Source organism: Bubalus kerabau, chromosome 4 (assembly GCF_029407905.1).
Source record: "Bubalus kerabau isolate K-KA32 ecotype Philippines breed swamp buffalo chromosome 4, PCC_UOA_SB_1v2, whole genome shotgun sequence".
Classification (NCBI taxonomy): domain Eukaryota; kingdom Metazoa; phylum Chordata; class Mammalia; order Artiodactyla; family Bovidae; genus Bubalus; species Bubalus kerabau.
The window spans coordinates 59,602,657-59,619,359 of NC_073627.1; the positions used below are offsets into that span (position 1 = coordinate 59,602,657).

General features: G+C 38.7%; 1 protein-coding gene across 8 annotated transcripts in view; it reads right to left on the reverse strand.

Annotated features, from left to right (window-relative positions):
* Positions 1-16,703, reverse strand: part of STXBP4 (syntaxin binding protein 4) — a 234,196-nt gene that overhangs the window by 173,531 nt on the left and 43,962 nt on the right. For all 8 annotated transcript variants that reach the window (XM_055577592.1, XM_055577587.1, XM_055577586.1 and 5 more), the window contains 3 exons: positions 6,681-6,787; positions 6,286-6,502; positions 4,243-4,321 (listed from right to left, as the gene is read on the reverse strand). In XM_055577592.1, the coding sequence (XP_055433567.1) occupies positions 4,243-4,321; positions 6,286-6,502; positions 6,681-6,787 (403 nt within the window). The remainder of the gene's footprint in view (positions 1-4,242; positions 4,322-6,285; positions 6,503-6,680; positions 6,788-16,703) is intronic.

The window sequence follows — 16,703 nt, forward strand, 5'->3', positions numbered from 1 at the left end:
TTGGTCAAGGGCTAAAAATAAATTATGAATACATTCTTTTTCCTCTTAAGAGAAATTTTTTGCCAAACTTGAAGTGTAGCATAAAAGGTCAGCATGAAGTGGTATGGAAACCCAAGTAGGAGATAAGTCAAACCTTATTTTCCATTTTCAGGGTGTGGACATGTGAGTCTTGACAATGACTTTTTAGCCTGGTTCCTGACCTGCCATGAATGCACACTAACACAAGGTGGACCCAAGCTAACTTAATCATGAACTCAGACTGAGACTAACCCTGAGTGTGAATTACTCAATTCAAGCGTGCGTGGAAGGGGTGTAGAGGAGACACAAGACAGGGCAGGACAGGGACACATACCAAGGCACGTGTTTTCACTTATGTTTTCCTCAGTTCAGTCAGTTCAGTTCAGTCGTGTCCGACTCTTTGCAATCCCATGAATTGCAGCACACCAGGCCTCCCTGTCCATCACCAATTACCAGAGTTCACTCAGACTCACGTCCATCAAGTCAGTGATGCCATCCAGCCATCTCATCCTCTGTCGGCCCCTTCTCCTCCTGCCCCCAATCCCTCCCAGCATCAGAGTCTTTTCCAATGAGTCAACTCTTCGCATGAGGTGGCCAAAGTACTGGAGTTTCAGCTTTAGCATCATTCCTTCCAAAGAACACCTAGGACTGATCTCCTTTAGAATGGACTGCTTGGATCTCCTTGCAGTCCAAGGGACTCTCAAGAGTCTTCTCCAACACCACAGTTCAAAAGCATCAATTCTTCGGCGCTCAGCTTTCTTTACAGTCCAACTCTCACATCCTTACATGACCACTGGAAAAACCATAGCCTTGACTAGACGGACCTTTGTTGGCAAAGTAATGTCTCTGCTTTTCAATATGCTATCTAGGTTGGTCATAACTTTCCTACATCCAGGCATAAACATTCCCTATGTGCAACAGTGGATATAAGAGAAGAGTAGCGCAAGAGTTGGACAAGACTTAGCAACTAAACCACCATGCTTACTTTTAGGCAGGCAGTACACTAAGTACTTTATACACATAAGGGCATTAATCAACAATAACCACAGGGACACAGGTATTATTATTTCCAACTAAAGATGATGAGACCAAGACCCCAGAAGGTAAAGAAACTAGCACAAGATCATACGGCAAGTAGGTGACCATGTAGGATTCTAATCTCTTATGACTTCTTAAACCAATTGTTTAAATGTGTCAATATCTTTCATCATCAGTCTTCTCATCTGTAAAGCAGGAGGAATAAAAGAGATCACTTCACAGGAACTGTAATGGTAAAATTAAAAACCCTAGAAAACTACTATGAAAACTATGCGTGCATGTGTGCCAAGTTGCTTCAGTCGTGTCTGACTCTTTGTGACCCCATGGACTGTTACCCACCAGGCTCCTCTGTCCACGGGGATTTTCCAAGCAAGAATACTGGAGTGAGTTGCCGTGCCCTCCTCCAGGGGTTCTTCCCAACCTAGGAATCAAATCCATATCCCTTAGTCTATCTGCATTTGCAGGTGGGTACTTTACTACTAGTGCCACCTGGGAAGCCCATGTAAAGTATAAAGTACTGTTAAGAGTCATACATACATACAAAGATTAAACAGGAAACTAATGTAAAATTATACTAACCCTCAGTGGCTTACCAAAATCTTTCTTCTAGCCAAGTATCTCCTAAATCTTTACCTTGAACCAAAACTTTAGGAGGATCTAGGCATAAATCATGCATTTGTGCATGCTGTAATTCACGGTAGGTTGATCCGGAAAGCACGCACCTAAGACAGTTTTCTTCAACTTCCAGCGTTCTCAGTTTCAGCCTTGAGTGCCTTATTTACTCATGTGGTGGGGGGGTTGAGAATTTTCAATCTATGGCTTATTTCTTTTGGATCTTCTCTTACTTTTCTTCTTTTTAGAAGAAAGGAAATAAATGTTTTATGAGTGCAAAAATCAATGCCATTTGATAAATACTACGAACCTTCCCATGGATGTATTTCTCATCACTAGCTTGTTTTCAGTTATAAAAGCCTTACTGTAGGAGAATTAAGGCTTCTGCTGTGGTAAAGTTAAAGTAATGGTTGTCTTTCTTCATGTAATAATTCTTTACTGACTTCCTCAGGAATGTCTTTAGTGTGGTTTTAGCTTCCTCATAAACTCACCCATTATTCAGCTTATGGCAGTAGTAAACAGCTGGATTCTGAATTATGAAATTTATATAGCGGAATAGTTTCTAAAGGCATACTCAAGTATAAAGTGGATTTAAAAAATTCTAACCAGTTTTACTGGCTTCCCTGGTAGCTCAGCTGGTAAAGAATCTGCCTGCAATGCAGGAGACGCCGATTCAATTCCTAGGTTGGGAAGATACCTTGGAGAAGGGATAGGTTACCCATTCCAGTATTCTTGGGCTTCCCTGGTGGATGAGATGGTAAAGAATCTGCCTGTAATATGGGAGACCTGGGTTCAATCCCTAGGTTGGGAAGATCCCCTGGAGGAGGGCATGGCAACACACCCCAGTATTCTCGACTAGAGAACCCCATGGACAAAGGAGCCTGGCGGGCTACAGTCCATGGGGTGACTAAGAGTCAGACATGACTGAGCGACTAACTACATCCAGTTTTACACTTCAGAATGCTTTTGAGATGGGAATAGGGGTAGATTTGCTTCATTAAGTTTATTTTTGTTGAGATTATACTAACACTCATATATTTTTAAGATTAATAAATACCAGCTGGCTGAAGGAGTTTAGATGTGACAGTTAAGGATCTAATTTGGGAATTTATAAATAACTACTTTAAACAAGTCACAATGTATGTCAGTTACCTACAGAATTTAGAGTTGACTTTGTTTTTTCCCCTCAGAAATATCTTGTTTACTACATTCCTGTGGAAGAAAATGGTTCGTCCTAAAGTCAATTCCATTTCAACTCTAGAAAAATTTCCCATTCTAATTGCATTTTAATATTTACATAGAGCTTACTCACTCAAATAAATTTTTCAGTAGATTGTTTTTCTACAACAAAATCAAGCATCATTTCTTATAGTCACTGATGTAAATCTACCCCTTTATTCATTACTGTAGGATCTCCTTGCTCTAATTGGAGTCGCCTCCTAGGATCATCTGACATGTAGCTCATCCTTACTTTTTTGCTTTTGATGATGGTGCCTCATTCACTTAGGATGATCTCTTATCTTCATCCATCCATTGACGTTTATCACTTCTTTCAAGATACAGATGATGCTGACTTTTGCCAAGAAATTTTTCCCTATTGATTCCTGTATCTTGTTCAGTCACTCAGTCACGTCTGACTCTTTGTGGACCACCTGGCTCCTCTGTCCATGGAATTTTCCAGGCAAAAATACTGGAGCAGGTTGCCATTTCCTAGTTCAGGGGATCTTCTTGATAGAGGATCAAACCCTCATCTCTTGTGTCTCCTGCATTGGCAGGTGGATTCTTTACCATGAACACGACCTGGGTATTTTGTGACCAATCAGAAACTATGTACTAGCTTCAGGGGTAAAGAAAGAGGATGTAAAATTGAATTGAAAGACAGAAGCTTTCACTTCTGCTCTAAAAAATATGTCCTGGAATATTATCTGAGCTATATTCTAAACTTCAGTTTCTATAAAATTTAATTTAAGGGGAAGATTGTGTTCTTGAGCCTGGAAACACTTTATTGATTGATAAAAATCCTTTTTTTATGGGTAACTTACACAATTAATCCTTTATTGTTTAAAAACATCAATAAGTCATTTCATGAAAATTAAGAAAGAGTAATACTGATTTCATAATACTCAAGTGTTTTTCAATTTATATCTATATAATCTCTTACAAGGAAAATAAAACATATTTCTTTTCTTAAGCCATGCTCTCTTCTATAATTTCTCTGCAAGCTGCATTTAATATACCTCACCAGGATTTCACTAAAAGGGCAAGGAAACCTAATCTTGATTTAAAGAAGAGTTTTCATTATGTGGTTTTAACAGTCCATTGATTATTACAGCTTCATAGATACTATTATGATAATTTATCTTTTAAAATTACAACCCTTTGTTCAGGAAAATTTTCAATAAAAATCATAATCTAACAGAGATCATTGCATGATAGATTATTTTTGCTCTTTTATTCAATGAAGAAAAAAGAAATAATGCACTCTTCTTTAAAGTCTATTGTCACATTATGCACTCCTCATTGAGAGAGATATTGAAAAAAATAACAGGAAAAAGGAATTAAATGTGCATTTACCTGTATTAGACATATCTGTAGGGCTGTTGTCTGAAGAAGTAATTGGAATCTGTTCTGTTTTCTTGTATCCAGTTTTTATCTAAAGAAAATGAGGAATATGAAATGTCATTTTCTAAAGTAGGTCAAAGACCAGACTAGGAGTTCATGTTAACATAAAAAGAATGATTAATGAGATTAAAGCAATAGTCCCGAAAATCGAAACCTTTAAAATTTTGGTATATTCACCTTCAAACAAAGCAATTCAGAATTAAAATAACAACTGCTTTTAGCTCTACCATAACCAGGACAACAAAATATAAGGCTATGTACCATGTCTCTGAAAAGGTATTATAACCCCAAATGAAAAAGTATAAGAGCTAAGAGAAAATCTTAAACTTTATATCTGATTAGCATGGACTTAGTAGCATTAGTACTAAGCAGAGAAAGGCACCTGAGTAAGAGTTCCACTCTGACTACCTAGGTTGTCACCTACTCATTACCCTGCAGTCCATGGGGTTGCAAAGAGTCGGATACAACTGAGCAACTTCACTTTCACTTTTCACTTTCATGCATTGGAGAAGGAAATGGCAACCCACTCCAATGTTCTTGCCTGGAGAATCCCAGGGACAAGGGAGCCTGGTGGGCTGCCGTCTATGGGGTCACATAGAGTCGGACACGACTGAAGTGACTTAGCAGCAGCAGCAGCAGCATGGACCCAGAACTGAAGATACCTATGATGAATTTTATCCCACTGATTAAAAGCCTACTTGAGTTTCAAGTTTGTTTTATAGAGTATATGCTCTATTCTATACTTCATTATTAACTGTACTGTAGCGATTAGTAATTACAGTTATCCCTTTGTAGCTGTCAGTTCTGCATCTGCAGATTTAATCAAAAGCAAACTGAAACTATTTTTTAAAAATTCCAGAAAGTTCCAAAAAGCAAAACTTGAATTTGCAGCACCAGCTAAGAGTTGGACACGACTGAGCGACTTCACTTTCACTTTTCACTTTTATGCATTGGAAAAGGAAATGGCAACCCACTCCAGTGTTCTTGCCTGGAGAATCCCAGGGACGGGGGAGCCTGGTGGGCTGCCGTCTATGGGGTTGCACAGAGTTGGACACGACTGAAGCGACTTAGCAGCAGCAGCAGCAACTATTTACATAGCATTTATACTGTATTAGCTATTATGAGTAATCTAGAGATGATATAAAGTATATGGGGAGGGTATGCATAGATTATATGCAAATACAACACCATTGTATACAAGAAACTTTAACATCCTTGGATTTGGGTATCTGCTGTGGGGGCTGTGGGAGGAGGTTGTCATGGATATCTACAGATATCAAAGGATGACTGTAATTATATTGATTTTCATGTAGAAACTCTCCCTTTTGCGTGATTCATTGGAAAAGACCCTGATGCTGGGAAAGACTGAAGGCAGGAGAAGTGGGTGACAGAGGATGAGAGGGTTGGATGGCATTGCCAACTCAATGGACATGAGTTTGAGCAAACTCCAAGAGACAGTGAAGGACAGGGAAGCCTGATATGCTGCAGTCCATGGGGTCACAAAGAGTCAGACATGACTTAGCGACTGAACAACAACAAAGGTGAATTATATTCCAGCATATGCATATGAGGGAACAATATCTACCTACACTGTGTAGAAAAGAGCTGAGGAACAGAAAGGAAGATTGTTCATTTTCAGTCAAGCAGAAAATAGAAAAAAAAAAAAAATGAATGGAATAATATGAGAGACTACCTGAAAATAAATATAACATTTCATATCACAGTTTTGAGTGATATCTAAGCATATCTTCGTGATGCCATTCCTGATTATGACTTTCCTGACATAGAATACATTGACCTGAAAACTTATTAATAGCACAGCATAAAAATCTTAAACAAACATAAAAATCTTAAACAAAAAAGATCTTTCAAGGAAACACCAATTGGTTAACAAAACTATATTATCAAAATTATAGTTCTATTATATATACATTAAACATAATGACACACAGGGGTTTATGGACAACATAAACAAACAGAGAAATACAAGATTACCTGATTCCTTCTAAAAGAAGGTAAAATGGCATCTGTAGATCTGGGAGTGGATGAGGTCTTTGGAATTAGTGTTTCAGGAGAAGAAATAAGGCTAAATTTTGAGGCTTGAGGTCCATATTCTCCTGTAGCTTGTAAAAGGGATGAACAAGATGGATTTTCTAAATGGCTGCTGTCAGATTTCTGTCTTATGAATGCTATCTCCCAAGAAGATTCTGACCTAGCATTAAAAAGAAATCACTTTATGGATACAGTACAATTGAATTCTAAGATGACATTTCAAATATTAGCAAAAAAGACTTGTTTTGGGTCTAAAGTAAGTACTAGGACAACTTAAATTTCTATTTTTAGGGAGACATGCTAAATGATTCATTCTATCTTATGGCTAGAATAGTTACCTCAACTTGGCTCTGGTAATTATGCTTTTTGCTTCTTCAAATGATACACCAATCATGGACTCCTTGTTTACTGAGACAAGTTGATCTCCTGGTTTCAAACGTCCATCCTAATAAAAATAGTAATATTTGTAAAAAAACTGATTAAGGTGTTTCTTAAAAACATTATTGACACAATTTTAAAATTTTTAATTAAATTATTTTAATTGGAGGCTAATTACTTTACGAAACTGTGGTGTTTTTTGCCATACAATGACATGAATCAGCCATGGGTGTACATGTGTCCCCTGGTCCTGAACCCTCTTCCCACCTCCCTCCCCATCCCATCCCTCTGGGTTGTCCCAGTGCACCAGCTTTGAGTGTCCTGCTTCATGCATCAAGCTTGCACTGGTCATCTATTTCACATACAGTAATACACATATTTCAATGCTATTCTCTCAAATCATCCCACCCTTGCCTTCTCCCACAGAATACAAAAGTCTGTTTTTTATACATGTGGTCTTTTGCTGTCTCGCATATAGGGTTGTCATTACCATCTTTCTAAATTCCATATATGTGCATTAATATATTGTATTGGTGTTTTTCTTTCTGACTTACATCACTCTGCGTAACAGACTTCAGTTTCATCCACCTCATTAGAACTGAGTCAAATGTGTTCTTTTTAAAAGATGAGTAATATTCCATTGTGTATATGTACCACATCTTTCTTATCCATTCATCTGCTGATGGACATCTAGGTTGCTTCCATGTCCTAGCTATTGTAAACAGTGCTGCGATGAACACTGGGGTACATGTGTCTCTTTCAATTCTGGTTTCCTTGGTGTGTATGCCCAGCATTGGGATTGCTGGGTTGTTTGGCAGTTTTATTTTCAGCTTTTTAAGGAATCTCCACACTGTTCTCCATACTGGCTGTACTAGTTTGCATTCCCACCAACAGTGTAAGTAAGACGGTTCCCTTTTCTCCATACCCTCTCCACCATTTAATTGTTTGTAGACTTTTTGATGGCAGCCATTCTGACCAGCATGAAATGGTACCTCTTTGTGACTTACACTTCTTTGATGAGTGATGTTGAGCATCTTTTCATGTGTTTCTTAGCCATATGTATGCCTTCTTTGGAAAATGTCTGTTTAGTTCTTTGGCCCATTTTTTGACTGGGTCACTTATTTTTCTGGTATTGAGCTGCTTGTATGTTTTTGAGATTAACTGTCAGCTGTTTCATTTGCTATTATTTTCTCCCATTCTGAAGGCTGTCTTTTCACCTTGCTTATAGTTTCCTTCATTGTGCAAAGCTTTTAAGTATAAATAGATCTGATAGACAGAATGCCTGATGAACTATGGACAGAGGTTCCTGACATTGTACAGGAGACAGGGATCAAGACCATCCCCAAGGAAAAGAAATGCAAAAAAAACAAAATGGCTGTCTGGGTAGGCCTTACAAAGAGCTGTGAAAAGAAGAGAAGGGAAAAGCAAAGGAGAAAAGGAAAGATATAAGCATCTGAATGCAGAGTTCCAAAGAATAGCAAGGAGAGATAAGAAGGCTTTCCTCAGTAATCAATGCAAAGAAACAGAGGAAAACAACAGAATGGGAAAGACTAGGGATCTCTTCAAGAAAATTAGAGATACCAAGGGAACATTTCATGCAAAGATGGGCTCGATAAAGGACAGAAATGGTATGGACCTAACAGAAGTAGAAGATATTAAGAAGAGATGGCAAGAATACACAGAAGAACTGTACAAAAAACATCTTCACGACCAAAATAATCACAATGGTGTGATCACTGACCTAGAGCCAGACATCCTGGAATGTCAAGTCAAGTGGGCCTTAGAAAGCATCACTATGAACAAAGATAGTGGAGGTGATGGAATTCCAGTTGAGCTATTCCAAATCCTGAAAGATGATGCTGTGAAAATGCTGCACTCAATATGCCAGCAAATTTGGAAAACTCAGCAGTGGCCACAGGACTGGAAAAGGTCAGTTTTCATTCCAATCCCAAAGAAAGGCAATGCCAAAGAATGCTCAAACTACCACACAATTGCACTCATCTCACATGCTAGTAAAGTAATACTCAAAATTCTCCAAGCCAGGATTCATCAATATGTGAACTGTGAACTTCCAGATGCTCAAGCCAGTTTTAGAAAAGGCAGAGGAACCAGAGATCAAATTGCCAACATCTGATGGATCATGGAAAAAGGAAGAGAGTTCCAGAAAAACATCTAGTTCTGCTTTATTGACCACGCCAAAGCCTTTGACTGTGTGGATCACAATAAACTGTGGAAAATTCTGAAAGAGATGGGAATACCAGACCACCTGATCTGCCTCTTGAGAAATTTGTATGCAGGTCAGGAAGCAACAGTTAGAACTGGACATGGAACAACAGACTGGTTCCAAATAGGAAAAGGAGTACATCAGGCTGTATATTGTTACCCTGCTTATGTAACTTCTATGCAGAGTACATCATGAGAAACGCTGGGCTGGAAGAAGCACAAGCTGGAATCAAGATTGCCAGCAAAAATATCAATAACCTCAGATATGCAGATGACACCACGCTTATGGCACAAAGTGAAGAGGAACTCAAAAGCCTCTTGATGAAAGTGAAGAGGAGAGTTAAAAAGTTGGCTTAAAGCTCAACATTCAGAAAATGAAGATCATGGCATCTGGTCCCATCACTTCATAGCAAATAGATGGGGAAACAGTGGAAACAGTGTCAGACTTTATATATTGGGGCTCCAAAATCACTGCAGATGGTGACTGCAGCCATGAAATTAAAAGATGCTTGCTCCTTGGAAGGAAAGTTATGACCAACCTAGACAGCATATTCAAAAGCAGAGACAATACTTTGCCAACAAAGGTCTGTCTAGTCAAAGCTATGGTTTTTCCAGTAGTCATGTATGGATGTAAGAGTTGGACTGTGAAGAAGGCTGAGTGCCGAAGAATTGATGCTTTTGAACTGTGGTGTTGGAGAAGACTCTTGAGAGCCCCTTGGACTGCAAGGAGATCCAACCAGTCATTCTGAAGGAGATCAGCCCTGGGATTTCTTTGCAGGGAATGATGCTAAAGCTGAAACTCCAGTACTTTGGCCACCTCATGCGAAGAGTTGACTCATTGGAAAAGACTCTGAGGCTGGGAGGGATTGGGGGCAGGAGGAGAAGGGGACGACAGAGGATGAGATGGCTGGATGGCATCGCTGACTCGGACATGAATTTGGGTGAACTCCGGGAATTGGTGATGGACAGGGAGGCCTGGCATGCTGCAATTCATGGGGTTGCAAAGAGTCAGACACGACTGAGAGACTGAACTGAACTGAGGTCCCATTTGTTCATTTTTGCTTTTATTTTCATTACTCTGGGAGGTGGGTCATAGAGGATCTTGCTGTGATTTATGTCAGAGAGTGCTCGGACTATGTTTTCATCTAGGAGTTTTATAGTTTCTGGTGCTACATTTACATCTTTAATCCATTTTGAGTTTATTTTTGTGTATGGTGTTAGAAAGTGTTCTAGTTTCATTCTTTTACAGGTGGATGCCCAGTTTTCCCTAGATAGCATATTGAAAAGCAAGACATTACTTTGCCAACAAAGGTCCATCTAGTCAAGGCCATGGTTTTTCCAGTAGTCATGTATGGATGCGAGAGTTGGACTGTGAAGAAGGCTGAGCGCTTAAGGATTGATGCTTTTGAACTGTGGTGTTGGAGAAGACTCTTGAGAGTCTTGGACTGCAAGGAGATCCAACCAGTCCATTCTGAAGGAGATCAGTCCCGGGTGTTCTTTGGAAGGAATGATGCTAAAGCTGAAACTCCAGTACTTTGGCCACCTCATGCGAAGAGTTGACTCATTGGAAAATACTCTGATGCTGGGAGGGATTGGGAGCAGGAGGGGAAGGGGACGACAGAGGATGGCTGGCTGGATGGCATCACTGACTTGATGGACGTGAGTTTGAATGAACTCCGGGAATTGGTGATAGACAGGGAGGCCTGGTGTGCTGTGGTTCATGGGGTCGCAAAGAGTCGGACATGACTGAGGGACTGAACTGAACTGAACTGAACTGACCAGTTTTCCCAACACCACTTGTTAAAGAGATTGTCTTTTCTCTGTTGTATATTTTTGCTTTCTTTGTTCAAGATAAAGTGTCCATAGGTGCGTGGATTTATCTCTGGGCTTTCTATGTTGTTCCATTGATCTGTATTTCTGTCTTGTGCCAGTACCATACTGTCTTGATGACTGTAGCTTTGTAGTATAGTCTGAAGTCAGGCAGGTTGATTCCTCCAGTTTCATTCTTCTTTCTCAAGATTGCTTTGGCTATTCGAGATTTTATGTATTTCCATACAAATTGTGAAATTATTTGTTCTAGTTCTGTGAAAAATACCATTGGTAGCTTGATGGGGATTGCATTGAATCTGTAGATTGCTTTGGGAAGTATACTCATTTTCACTATATTGATTTTTCCAATCCATGAACATGGTATATTTCTCCATCTATTTGTGTCAACTTTGATTTCTTTCATCAGTGTTTTACAGTTTTCTATAAATAGGTCTTTTGTTTCTTTAGGTAAATTTATTCCTAAGTATTTTATTCTTTTCTTCTTAATGGTGAATGGGATTGTTTCCTTAATTTCTCTTTCTGTTTTCTCATTGTTAGTGCATAGGAATGCAAGGGATTTCTGTGTATTAATTTGACACAATTAAAGCAAAGCACAGTATTAGTAAAGAATGACTTAAAGAAAAGAGCAAAAAGAAAATTTTAGACAGTCCCAACAGTAAAAAGTTTTCATTGAAGTCTGGTTTGGTAATATACACATTTTCCTGATAGCTCAGTCCATAAAGAATCCACCTGTAATGCGGGAGACCCCAGTTCGATTTCTGGGTCAGGAAGATCCCCTGGAGAAGTGAAAGGCTACCCATTTCAGTAATCTTGGGCTTCCCTTGTGGCTCAGCTGGTAAAGAATCTCCCTGCAATGCGGGAGAGCTGGGTTCAATTCCTGGGTTGGAAAGATTCTCTAGAGAAGGGAAAGTCTACCCACTCCAATAGTCTGGTCTGGAGAATTCCATTGACTGTATATTCCAAGGGGTCACAAGAGTCAGACACAACTGAGTGACTTTCACTTTGCTAATATACATGAACAAAATGGAAATGTTCGTGTATTCCTAGAATAAACTTTCATGTTAAGGTTTCCTGAAGATATGAAGACACAGCCTGGTATACTAGGAAAAGAAACCTGTTTTAAAAGGTCAGTTGTATGAGACAAACACAGGTCTGTCTGTGATAAAGTAGGCTAAATAATTCTAGGATATTTCAGAATATAAGACTCATTCAGTTTACTTTCTGAGCATTCCTGTATCTTTCAACCCATCAAACATCAAGAGTTACTTCACAGTTAGAATTTTTAAAAATTCAGCCAATGATCTTAACTATATTGATTCTACCCACATTTCTGTTCATGGTCAAACATCATCGTTTTTGGATCTGCTGTCCCTCCTGTGACTGATATAGGACCAGTTGGTTATACAAGGAGTTCTATTGACATCCTACTAATAACAACCAATCCTAACTGGCTGCCTGGCATTGTCTTTTCCAGGACCTATCTCTGCCAATGACTATATGTGTGTGTGCTCAGTCATGTCCGACTCCTGAAACCCCATGGATTGTAGCCCACCAGGCTCCTCTGTTCAAGAATACTGGAGTGGGTTGCCATTTCCTCCTCCAGGGGATCTTCCTGACCCAGGGACCGAACCTGCGTCTCCTGCATCTCCTGCTTTGACAGGTAGTTTCCTAGCCTAACTGTTTAAGACAAAGCATAAATGTTACAAGATTTACTGTATACATTAGGTAAGTTTCCTTCATTTTCATTTGTCTTTTAATTCAAACTGGAAAATGAGAAATGAACTCTCTTCATTTTCAGTTCCTAAGATGCTTCTCAGTCATTAGTACAAATACAGAAAGCATTATTTCTACAACTAGGGAAAAGTTTATAAAGTTAAAAAGCATTTTTACCCTTGAGGGTATTTAAGTAAATTCCACAAGTTCAAGGAAATAGCTTTGAAAAAGTCTCATCGTCTAAGCTATATCCTTGGATAACTAATCTTTGATTTGAACTGCATTATACATAACAATGGTGATTCATGGTTACTTTACTGATGAGTTGGAGAAGGAAACGGCAACCCACTCCAGTACTCTTGCCTGGAAAATCCATGGACAGAGGAGCGTTGTAGGCTACAGTCCATGGGGTCGCAAAGAGTCGGACATGACTGAGCGACTTCACTTCACTACTGTTGAGTAACAATATTTTTTTAAAATGTATTTATTATTATCTCTTACACTGAACACCGAGTATACAGGAAGGCAAATAAATACAAACATGTTCTTTCTAATACTGTGTAATAAAAGATATGGTAATCTCAGTGAATGACCCTATGACCATTCTGAAATATAAATATAAAACCAAGAAGTCAATTTGATTTAAAATATATACTATTTGAAAACTAATTTGGATTTTATAAGCACGTGATTAAATACAACTAGCAAAGTTTGAGAACACACAATTGCTATATTCACAAGTGACTTTTTTTTCCCCTCCTTCCATTTGCTCAATGTATGGGAACTAAAACACAATAGTAATGCTGGAAGAGGCTAAGCAGCATGGAGAAAGTATCTACCATATGGATCCTACATGTTCAGTAAAATGAAGGAGCTGATTTTGTAATATTTTATAAAACCAAGTCTGATGACAGACTTTAGTAGCATATGCATTTAAGTCAACTATATTCAGACTATACTTAGAAACTTACATACAAGAACTTGTGATTTAATATGCTAAATATTAGTCTGAGGATGTCTTCCTCGAGGTTAAAGTGATATGGTAACAAACAAAGAAACAAAACAACGTTTTTGCCACAGGCAAAAAGATAAGGCTAGTAAAAGTTACCAAAGAATAAACAAAATTCTGGAGAGCACTTAATGCTGAAAAGGAGGGTGGAAAATGTAATGGAGTGGGAAGAAAACACATAGGAAGACTTAATAGTAATATTTTCTACTTAAGTCAAACAGTGAAGTCTAAGTGGATTCATAGGTGTTCATTTCACTATTATGCTTTATAAGTTAGATATTTGCTCCAATATTTTTTGTATGTGTAAAATATTACATTACTAAAAAGAAGAGAAAATTTCCATCCCATTAAAATAAAGCAAACGCTTATGACATTTAGGGCTTCCCTGGTGGCTCAGTTGGTAAAGAATCCGCCTGCAATGAGGGAAACCCCAGTTCAATTCCTGGGTCGGGAAGATCCCCTGAAGGGAACAGCTACCCACTCCAGTATTCTGGCCTGGAGAATTCCAAGGACTGCACAGTCCTTGGGATTGCAAAGAGTTGGACACGACTGAGTGACTTTCACTTCATGACATTTAAGCTCAACAATGTTTCTAACCAGATGAATTTTATTTTGGTTCTATATTCCAAAATTTGCATTGGAAGTAGGGTAAAATAGTGATTTTTAAAAATCTAGCTTAAAAATAAATAAATGTCTGTTAAGTCCAACTCTATCCCATTTGGAATCTGCAAAAAATTCTTCCTTAGAATCAGCTTAAAAAGGTAGATTATAAATGAAATTTAGTGACTACACTACTATTAATTTATATCCCAAAGCCTGGCAATAACTTAGAGAAAGAAAGGGAACAATGAAGGAAGCTCTGCTTCACTGAAGCAAAGCATTTAAAGGACTCTGACAAGGGGAAAAGAGTTCTTTTAGAATTGGGGTGGTGGACAGTATATATATGGTTATTTTGTTTTAATCTATACTCTTAGTATTAACAGTTCCTGGCTTTTATTAAACTTCCTTGAAAAGGGAAAATTCCATGATGATGACTAAAAGCCAGATGGTAACTCCACTCTGTCTGTTATTTGGGCAGGAGCCTTCAGAGGCAGCGGACTGGTGAGGAGAAAAGAGAACAAGGCGTGGAAACCAGATAGATCTGAATTCGAATTTGAGCTCCACAGATTACTAGCTAAGATGTTCATAAACAATGAGAGAAGGTGAAGGAAGGGGATGCAGGGAGTGCACAATCTCATCCACAAGGAACAAAGAACTAAATTCTAAAACGCCAGAAACGGTTCCTCTCTCTGTGTATTTTATAGAAACCACAGCTGGCTATCAGCATTATGGAGAAAAGGCCTTCAGAAGACAGAAGTCAGCAACAGGGTTGAGGTGACCTACCTTCTCCCACAGTCTCTTCTCTGGCCACACGGTATTGGCCATACAGAGAAAAAAGCTCTCAAAAAGGCAATTTAACATACCTTATATTAATATTAAGGTACACCAATGTACTGAAGTAGTATTTTCCAGGAAGACAAGAGTCAGAGAAGAGAGGAAGAAAGTCTCTGACTGTGGCTTCTGGTGTTTATTAATTTTTTTCTTTCTAAAAAGTACTTGCAGCAGTTTGTTTTTTTTTTTTTTTTGCTTCCAAGAATAAGATCTTAGCTGATCATGTGAATTTCTGAACCGGTTTAAAAGTCAGAACCTGCAAACTAAAACAAAGCTATTTCTGTAAAAGTCTGGCATTCAAAGCCCATGAATTCTGCCCCAGCTTAATTAATGTGTCTGAGAAGATCGTGACTTCAGGGATTTGCCAAGGCCTCTTCCACACTGTCTAGATTCTGCTTCAGCACTTACTGAGCAACTACACAACACGACAGGCAAGGCGCCAAGCACTTATGCACACCCAGCTTCTGTCTGAATTCTTTCATGTTGACATTTATAAAGATGTTGAAATAATAATGTATTCTTGAATACTTCTGTTAAAAACTGCCAATATTGTCCATTTCATATTATAATGACCATTACACAGTTTTCCAAACAATGTACTACCACAGCATCAGAAACTATCCACACAGCCTGACTCTAACTCAGTATTCCTCACTACAAAGATTGCTCCTGCGAGCTTTTAGATTCTTTTCCCATAATTTCATGAAGTGTCAATGGAGGTGTCCTCTCACAATACTAGTTATTAATGTGAATGCAGGCAATTTATTTAATCTCCATGAGACTCATTTTCTTAGCTGCAAGGTGGGGAATAAGTACCTATTGCACAAGGTTGCCGTGATAATTAAATAACGTATATAAAATCCTAATCCATTGTAGGTGTTACGGAGAAGTGAATCAGAATCCCGTTATCTGTTGAAAGCAATTTTCAGTGATAGCAAATTTAATCCTCCCAGTCCTCAAATTAAGAACCCTTGATGACTGCCCACTGACAGGAAAAGCTGAAACTCCTGAATTTCCCAAACCTAGAACAACAAACTAGATGCAACCTACTTTCTCTAGCCTCATATCCACTTTCCCTCCTCAGCATATAAATTCTTCATCCTATTCTCAGAAAATGTTCTTCAAACCTGCCACAGTCTTTCAAACTTTAATGTGCTTATACATATTAATTCTTGTCTAGAATGCCACCACTCACCTTGACACTTCTGTCTGATGAACTCTCATTTAAACTTCACTGCCAAATTCAAACATTAACTCTGCTATAGGTTTTCTCCAACTTCACTTCACTGTGAACTTACTTCACTGTCCCCTTCTTTTTGCTCCAAAAGCACTTTCACTTATCTATATTACTGTACTTATTCCATCCTGTCCTTATTTGTTTGCATATCTTTTTCTTTCCCATTAGACTATATTACTTCAGCAACTCCCAAATTAGCAGCACACATTCTTTCAACTGACCAGAACTATGCCCTTTTCATGGTTATTTCCCTGAACATGGTGCCAAGTATACAACAGGTCCACAATAAATGAGAAAGGCCCAGGAAACACTGAAGAAATTAAGGTGGCTCTAACACAAATAACAGTGGCAAAGGAGAAAAGTACGTGACACTGTAATGTGAATCCTCTTGGCTGCTACTGCTTTAGCTCCCACCAAAGGACTGGTTTCTCTGTCCCTTGTCATCTAGAGACCTTTGTCCTACCTATCCAAAAAGCCTTCATCCCAGCTCCAGAGACACACTCAGCAAATCCTGAAAATAGATTTCTTTTCAAAGTTAGA